Source organism: Etheostoma spectabile, unplaced genomic scaffold (genome assembly GCF_008692095.1).
Source record: "Etheostoma spectabile isolate EspeVRDwgs_2016 unplaced genomic scaffold, UIUC_Espe_1.0 scaffold502, whole genome shotgun sequence".
In the NCBI taxonomy this organism is placed as follows: domain Eukaryota; kingdom Metazoa; phylum Chordata; class Actinopteri; order Perciformes; family Percidae; genus Etheostoma; species Etheostoma spectabile.
In genome coordinates, this window is record NW_022605621.1 from 164,457 (window position 1) to 173,964 (window position 9,508).

The following is a 9,508-nucleotide window of genomic DNA, read 5'->3' on the forward strand; positions in this document are numbered from 1 at the left end:
ACACACACACACACACACACACACACGTCAAACTCAAAATTACAGCCTTGGTCTTAAGTCTTAAATCATTTTTATTTACTTAGTAAAATATTTGTACTTTAAAAAAAAATTTAAAGTACAAAAGTTTTTTTGAATAAAGGCTACAAACACAAATAGCAATTTGACTATTTAACCAATTTAAACTAAAAGGTTAAACATGTTTTAAATAATAAAAACATGTATTCATATAAATTACCTTAACTGAACAATGAAGGATTAGTTTTATAAATAAATATGCAATTAACTGAAAATGTTGCAAATTTTTTTTTATTTTTGTGTATTTCAAATTGTTTTATCCTTTAAAAACATGTCCTTTAACACATAATTAACACATGCATTAATTTTGGGCTTTTATTTAATTAAAAACCCTTGTTTTCACTCCTGCAGACAGGGACAGAATAAAGGGAACAGTCAGTAGCTCGTGAGGCGATTACGTCATCTTTTGTCTTGAAACAAAGGGTGCACTCGTTTACTCGACCACGTTTAACCGGCAGTGAGCTTCCCATCCGGGCGGGCGGAGTTTGACGCGGCGAAACATCGGTGTTACATTAATTCGGTTACTCTTTACATCCTGTGATCTGAATCACAGTTTACATACATTTCTAACCACTATTTAACTTGTAGGCTGCTTATATTATTCAGAGAAGGTCGTTAGTCACCGACAGCCATCAAACGGTCCGTTAACGGCTCAGATTCGGTGAGTTTCTCTTTCCGTTGAGTCACAGAATGTAAGGGTTCACCGTTTTCTCCGTTACACCTGTTCCGGTTCCAACTGACAACCGAAGGCTGTAGCTAGCTAAACTGTCCGTAAATATAACCACCAAACCGTTAAAAAAACAGACTCATTCAACGGTTACATTCCTCCGCCGATGCACCGAAACTCCTCTTTGATTTATTCCGGTAACGTTGTTTTAAAAGTAAAGTTTCCTTCGTTGACGTTCGGGTAACGTAACTTACGTTAAGCTTTGGCTAACGTTAGCTAAAACGTAACGTAACTTACGTTAGCTAAAACTTAGCGTTACGTACGTTAGCTTAAAGCTTACGTTAGCTAACTCATACGTTAGCTGGTTAGCCGGGTGCTAATTTAAACCTCGACTGACTAACTGTGAAGGTAATACATGAATTATTATTATTCTATTAAATTCACAGGGACGTAGTCGTGTTTTCCGTGGTTCTAACCCGTCTCTGTCCATGTTTATTTTACATATTAACGATTAGTTTTTACTTGTACATTGACAACATTTGTCCTCCATCTACTAGCTAGTTCCCTGTCACTCCCCGATGTGAGTCGAGTGCAGATAGCTAACTTGTAGCTAAGCTAAGCTAACAGTGAACCAACTTGGTTAAGTAGGTCTATTTTTATTCTGTATTGACATTACAGAAGTCTCTCGTTAGCATCTCGGAGGCGACTTGTCGCAAAGTGACGCATGCGCGTTTCAAACCTGCACTCGACTCACATCGGGGAGTGACACCCAGCGATAGTTTCGTATGTTGTTGTTGTTTTTCGTTAGAAGAAAAACCAGTTCCCGGCCAGCCGGGCGGGGACTGTCTTGCTCGTTCCTACCGCCGAGTAGCAACGCTAACACGGGTGCGTTTGATTCAGGACCCGCTGAGCACCGGAGGCCAGCAGACCCAGTTTCAGACCTTGGTCTGGAAAATACAATTATTTAAAATATGTAATATATTATTTTTTTCAGTCTGTGATTCATTTCCAGTTTACAGAAGCTAACAAAAGCACTTTTGTAAATTAATAATAAATAAGTAAGTAAAATCACCATAAAATGCCAATGTCAGTGTGTCAACATTTAGTTAAGTTATGGACATATTTAAGTCAGTTATTACAAACGTGTGTGTGTGTGTGTGTGTGTGTGTGTGTGGTGTGTGGAAGTGAAGAGAGAGAGAGAGCGAAGAGAGAGAAGAGAGCGGCTATAGAGCGAGACAGAGAGAGAGTGTGTGTGTGTGTGTGTGTGTGTGTGTGTGTGTGTGTGTGTGTGTGTGTGTAACCGTATCATTCAGGGTGCTCTGGCCCTTTAAGAGCCTCGTGTTGTTACAGGAAGTGTGAGGGGTGTTTCCAGCTGATCTGTACAACAGAAGGCGCCGAGTCCCCCTCAGCAGTCCGACCTACCTGCGACTCTCCGCGGCCACAGCCCACCTCAGCACCCCGGTGCCGGCCGCAGCGGTGCAGGATCTCCATCCGGACTACTTCACAGGAAGAACCGGGGTGGGTGGTGGTGGTGGTGGGGGGGGAATCCTCGGTTAGCTGCCGGTGCAGTCGGTAGCCGTTAGCTCCGGACTGTCATGATCCCTGCAGCGCGGAGATGGCGTCCTTCCCCGGTTTGTGCAAGGCTGTCGGGCCAGCGGAGGAGGAGAACGGAGAGCTGGACGGTTCTCTGCAGCAGATGCTGAAGGCCATCGCCGACGAGCGGAACCGGCTCAACGTCCGGCAAGAGGTCAGCGGAATCGGTGAGCTGATTGGCCCATTACGTATGCACCGTGGCCCGGTGTTCCCCGCAGGTGTATACACACCGGTATAGTCCTCTTAGGGACCATAATAGACTACAATATCAATATAATAACTTCATTATGTATGCACCGTGGCCTGTGTTCCCTGCAGGTGTATACACACCGGTATAGGCATCTCAGGGACCATAATAACATCTAATTTATGATATAATAACTTTAATATTTATTCACTTTGGCCCGGTGTTCCCCGCAGGTGTATACACTGTTACAGGCATCTCAGGGACCATTATAGGCTACAACATCAGTATAATAACTTCATTATTTATTCGTGTTCCCCGCAGGTGTACACACACCGGTAGAGTCCTCTCAGGGACCATAATAACATCTAATTTATGATATTATAACTTTATTTCTGTAGCACCTTTTTAAAAACAACAACAAAGGGATTTGACAGAGGAAACAAACTCAAATCAATACACATGATTGTAATAAAGTAAATAGAAGATGGGACTCCTCTTTTAAAGGGCGGAAAGACAATGCATGATTAAATAAATAAATTAAATCTGAAGGAGGATGTTATTGCAATGGTGATTGGTGCATACATACACAAACATATTAAACACTAATAAGAACTAAAATCAGAAACAAGTATAGCCTATAGTAGACACACACATCTATAGCCTAGAGAACAGCGGTTTTAACACGTTATGTTTTAACATAACATCTTATTTATGATGTTATAACTTTATTTGTGCTGCACCTTTTTTATAAACAATAGTTAACAAAGGGATTTGACGGAAACAAAAGCACACACACCACACCCACCCACACACCACCCACACACACACAGAGTCACACACACAAACACACCACACACACCACACACACACAGCAGTACACCACAACACACACACACACACAGTACACCACACACACATGAGACACCCACACACACACACACCACAACACAAACAGCAGTAACAACACACAACACACACACCAACACACAGCAGTCCACACACAGCGGACACACACACACACACACAGCGGACAACACACCACAGCGTACACACACACCGCAGCAAACACCACACACCACATACCCCACAGCACACGCACACACACACCACATACACACAGCAACACACCACACAATACACACAGCAGCACACAACAACAAGCGACACTCACAACACACAGCAGCACCACACACACACACAACAGCCAGCCCACACACCCACAGCAGTAGACCCACACACACACAACACACAGCATCACACAACACACACGCCTACACACAGCAGCATACACCCACCAGCTACACCACACACGCACACACACACACACAAACAGTACAACACACAAACAGCAAGCACCCAACCACACGCGGTTAGACACACACACAGCGGTATACATACATGTGCTTTTATTGTAGTGGAAATAGAAGATGGGATACACACGTCCCAATCACGTTAACAGTGAAATTGATGAGTCGCGAAAAACAACAATTTTGAGAGAGAAGTGAGGAAACTTGGATATTAGACAGAAAACAGTAGCAGTGAAATATAACGTCTCCTCGTGCTACATTAGCGTCTTAAAGAACCCAACAGAGGAACCTCCGTCCACCCCGCTACCCTGCAGAGAACCGCTTCTGCTGGTCTGACCGGTCCCTCCGAGTCCTGATCATCTTCACGTCTTATTTTATTTCCCTTTCTGGTCCACCAACTCTTTTCATCCGGTTCAGGGATTATTAACATGCATCAACGTGGGAACACATTCATATTTGTTAAACAGACAGACAATGTAAATAGATGGGAGACGTCCCGCTGGGTCGTCCTTCTGTCTCTGGCGTCCTGCCGTCCTTACACAAACACATATGTGCATCTCTAATGTCCCCGCGGGGATGAATAAAATGTCTCTGTCATGTCTCGTCTCTCTGGACCCAGTGTTTCTAGAGCATTAGATATTAGGCATTTATAATATGGCAGATTGTATTTTTAAAATATTCATTCATCAGAATCATTCATTTGTCATTATAAATGATGAATGTTTAAAAGATAAAAAAGGACAGTTAACCATGTTATTAGTGGTGGCGTTGCATAGTCTGTCACCAAGGACGACTTCAACCGTCCCCGTAGTGCTGGCGTTGCACCCTATTGTCCCACCGAGACGCTCTACAACGTCCCTGTTAGTGATGGCGTTGCCATAGTCTGTCCACCAAGGACGCTCTACAACGTCCCTGTTAGTGATGGCGTTGCATAGTTCCACCACAGGGCCGCTCTACAACGTCGGTTAGTGATGGCGTGGCATAGTTTGTCCACCCCAAAGAAGGACGCTCTACAACGTCCCTGTTAGTGAGGGCGTGCTAGTCTGTCTCACCAGAAGGACGCTCTACAAACTTCCCTGTTGTGATGGGCGTTGCATAGTCTGTCCACCAGTAGGACGCTCCACAAGTCCATAGTCTGTAATGTGGGTTGCTTTACCTAGTTCCACCACCCCGACGGCAATTACAACGTCCTGTTAGTGATGGCGTTGCACAGTCTGTCCACCAGAGGACGCTCTACAACGTCCCTGTTTGATGGGCGTGCATGAGTCTGTCCAAGGAAAAAAAACGTTCTAACAACGTCCGCTGTTGTGATGGTGTTGCCATAGTCTGTCCACGCAGAGGAACGACTACCTTACAAACGTCACCTGTTTAGTGATGGCGTTACATCCCACCCCCCCGCCCCCAAAGAAATCTAACCCTATTAATTTTACTTATGTATCAATTCATACAGAGACAAGATCAAGATCATTTACAGATTAGATCAGTCTAGACCACACTCTATAATTAGATGAGAGTAGACCTTTATCCATAAGCAAGGGCTAGACAACTCTATAATTTACAGATAGAGCAGGTCTAGACAACTCTATAATTTACAGATAGAGCAGGTCTAGACCGCTCTATAATTTAGGACCCAACAGTTCTAGGAGGTCCCTCCTGTGCTATGACATGTTAGAAAGTGTCCTGAAAGAAGCATTTGGATGTTTTTACTCAGACGTGACTTCAGCTCAGCGCCGCAGACGGCATTAAACATTCAGCCGGATTTGTAATAATTTGTCTGTCAGTGAGTCACGCTCGGCTATTTTTACGCTATAGAAACCCGGCGCTCTGTCTCGTCATGCACTCTATGAAGACCAGATCCCGACCCGCTGCTATCGATCAGATCTGCATCTCTTTCCTCCGTCTCCGCTGATGTCAGACTATTTTTAGCTGGGTTTCACTGTGGTGCGTTGGGACATAATTAAACCTGGATCATTGATTTCCATCTCTGCCTCTGAAGATCTTACACATCACATTTCATATTAAATGCAGAAGTGGTGGATAAGTATTCAGATCCCTTTTACTGCGGTAAACTCCTTCCGGGATTTCACGATGTCTCAATCGTGCCAATTCACGCAAGTGTCTTTGGTGCGACTCGCAATTTTAACCAATCACTGCAATGTTTTCCCAGCATGCCAGACTCTGTAAATCAGCATGTGACTCCGAGAGCCAATGACCAAGCAGCAGTGAGAACGGGTCTATGACACACGTACGTCGCCAAATTCATGTCCTTGTTTAACCAAGCTATTTGACCCCATTATAGAAGGGATCCCTACACAGATAGACCTTTCTGTTGAAGAGTAACATCTTTTTTTTTATACATAAAAACATCCGTAGAATTGTGTTGACTAAACCCACCAGACTCCATGTAAATAAACAGTAATTAAAGCATCGTAAAATAGAGTTGGCACAGCGGCCGTCCATATTTAGAGGTTTTGTCCTCTACGCAGCGGGCCCGGGTTTGACTCCGACCTGCGGCCCTTTGCTGCATATCGTTGGCCCCATCCATCCATCCTCCTAGTTGATGATCCAGATCCTGATCCTGATCCAGGTCACTGGAGCATCAGAGCAGTTATATAACGGTCATGAAAGATACAGCAGCTCAGGATGCTTCTCCTCGCTGGTGATTCATCTCACTTTCATCAGATGAGCGATGGAGCGCCGGCTTCTTGACACGGTTGATGTGTTTTTTAAAACTGGGACAAGCACGATCTTTTATAAACGTCTCTGTAGCTGCTGCAGATCTCTGCTGCACTCAGAGACAGACCCATAAACCCCAAAATGACTAGACAGAGAAAGTAGTGCAGACTACGACAGTCTTTGGTGGGTTTTTTCCAACGTTTTTACCTTGTGACATTTTTGTCTGTTTTTTTAAATCCATGCAGACCTCCCGAGATTACCCCCCCCCCCCCCCCCCCCCCCCCCCCCCCCCCCTTTACAGCTTGTGTTGTTTCCACAATTCAATCAAAGTCTGAGCAGATCAAGGCAAACAAGGTTAATCCGGTCCCACATTAAATTAAAGGTTCAGGGACATGGTGCTCTTTGGATGCTTTTATATAGACCTCAGTGGTCCCTAATACTGTATCTGAAGTCTCTTTATATAGACCTTAGTGGTCCCTAATACTGTATCTGAAGTCTCTTTTATATAGACCTTAGTGGTCCCTGATACTGTATCTGAAGTCTCTTTATATAGACCGTGTTGTGTTTGTGTGTCTGCAGGTTGTTTTAAAGATGACCGCATCGTGTTCTGGACCTGGATGTTCTCAACGTATTTCATGGAGAAGTTCGCTCCTCGCCAGGACGACATGCTGTTCTACGTCCGCAGGAAGCTCGCCTACGTCAGCGCCGACAACACCGAGGGCAAAAAGGTAGCGAGCTGCCGTTTGTCTACAGGTGTATGTACAGGTGTATCTACAGGTGTATCTACAGGTGTATCTAGAGGTATATATCTACAGGTAGATCTAGAGGTATATATCTACAGGTAGATCTAGAGGTATATATCTACAGGTAGATCTAGAGGTATATATCTACAGTTAGATCTAGAGGTATATATCTACAGGTAGATCTAGAGGTATATATCTACAGGTAGATCTAGAGGTATATATCTACAGGTAGATCTAGAGGTATATATCTACAGGTAGATCTACAGGTATATATCTACAGGTAGATCTACAGGTATATACCTACAGGTATATCTAGCGGTATATTTACAGTTGTATCTACAGGTATAAATCTAGAGGTACAGTATATCTAAAGGTATATCTACAGATGTATACAGGTATTTCTACAGGTTTATCTACAGATGTATACAGGTATTTCTACAGGTTTATCTACGGGTATATCTAATATCTACAGGTATATCTACAGATGTAATCTCCGTCCCCGAGGTCGGCAGAAGAAACGGACGATTGGATTTGCGGTTTTAAAATATGCCGTTTCACAGCGGTCCGTGTCTGTCAGGCTTTAATCTGACCACGGAGACGTTATTGATCTTGTGATGGGATGATAATCAGGAGAGAGAGGACACTGATCAATCAGCTCTGTCCTTGTTGACCGTCACTTTTAGGGTTGAGCGTTGAGTTTTTTTACGATACCGGTGGTAAAACAATACTGTAAAACGTGGCCGGTGCCCGAACCGATACTTTAATTCAATTTTATTTATAGTTTCAAATCATATCTAAACGTGTATTATCTACAGCGTGATATATACAGGTATAGAATACAGGTAATAGTAGAGTATTAACTACGGTGAATCTAGAGGATTATCTAGAATCAATTTACAGGTAGATCTAGTAGGTATAATCTAGCGTAGATCTAGAGGTATAAATCCTGACCTAGGGTATTATCAGAGATCTAGAGGCATATTATCTACAGGTAATCTAGAGGTATAATCTACGGTTAGAGCTAGGTATATATCTACGGTAGATCTAAAGGTATATCTACAGATTAATCTACAGTGATATCCTACACGGTATATCTACGTATAATACCTACAGGGTAAATCTACGTGATATTTACAGTTGTATCTAAGGTATAAAGCTTCAGAGGTACAGAGTATCTAAAAGGTATATCGTACAGCATGTTGACAGCGTTTATCTACAGGTACACTACGATGTACAGGTATTTTACAGGTTTCTACATATCTCTACAGCGTATAAGTCTACTCTCAAGAGTATTACTATGTGTAGTATAGGTACAATATCAGAGGATATAATCTACAGCACTGTAGACTCTACAGCGTATTTCTAAGGTTTGCTAAGTATATCTACAGATGTTATACAGGTATTTCTACAGGTTTATAGTACAGTTATATCTAAGATGCTAACAGATGTTCTACGGTTTATCTCACGGGTATATACAGATGTATACAGGTTTTACGGTTTATCTACGGGTATATCTAATATCTACAGGTATATCTAAGATGTAATCTCCGTCCCCGAGGGCTGCAGAAGAAAGGACGATTGGATTTGCGGTTTGTAAATATGCGTTTCACAGCTCCGTGTCTGTCAGGCTTTAATCATGACACGGAGCGTTATTGATCTTGTGATGGGATGATAATCAGGAGAGAAAGAGGACTGATCAATCAGCTTGTCCTGTTGACCGTCAATTTTAGGGTTGAGCGTTGATTTTTACGATACCGGTGGTAAAACAATACTGTAAAACGTGGCCGGTGCCCGAACCGATACTTTAATTCAATTTTATTTAAGTTTCAAATATAACGAAAAAGGACAAAAAGACGTTACGTGTCTATGTCTGTGTGTTGCTGTGTGCTGTGTGTGTGTGTCTGTGTGTGTGTGTGTGGGTTGTGTGCATGGTGTCTGTGTGTGTTGTGTCCGTGTTGTCTGGGGTGTGGTGGTGTCTGTGGTGTGTGTGTCTGTGGATTGTCTGTGGTGTGTCTGTGTGTGTTGTGTCTGTCTGTGTTGTTGTGTCTGGGAGTGTGTGTGCTGTGTCTGTGTGTGGTCTGTTCGGGTGTTTGTGGTTGTGTCTGTGTCTGTGTGTCGTTGTGGTACCTGCATCGAGCGGGTTATCTGTTGTCTGTGTTGTTTTGGGTCTGCTGTCTGTCTGTCTGTGTTGATGTCTTGTCTGCTCGGTGTGTGGTGTGTGTGTTGTCCGCTCCTGTGCGTGTGAGAAGTAGTGAGAGGT

General features: G+C 43.4%; 1 protein-coding gene across 1 annotated transcript in view; it reads left to right on the forward strand.

The window, feature by feature from the left end:
• Positions 1 to 811: 811 nt before the first annotated feature.
• The window catches only part of kiaa0930, a 38,874-nt gene continuing 30,177 nt past the window's right edge, over positions 812 to 9,508 (forward strand). The window contains exons 1-3 of the mRNA XM_032511883.1: positions 812 to 1,150; positions 2,093 to 2,502; positions 7,085 to 7,233. Of these exons, the coding sequence (XP_032367774.1) occupies positions 2,358 to 2,502; positions 7,085 to 7,233 (294 nt within the window). The 5' untranslated portion in view covers positions 812 to 1,150; positions 2,093 to 2,357. The remainder of the gene's footprint in view (positions 1,151 to 2,092; positions 2,503 to 7,084; positions 7,234 to 9,508) is intronic.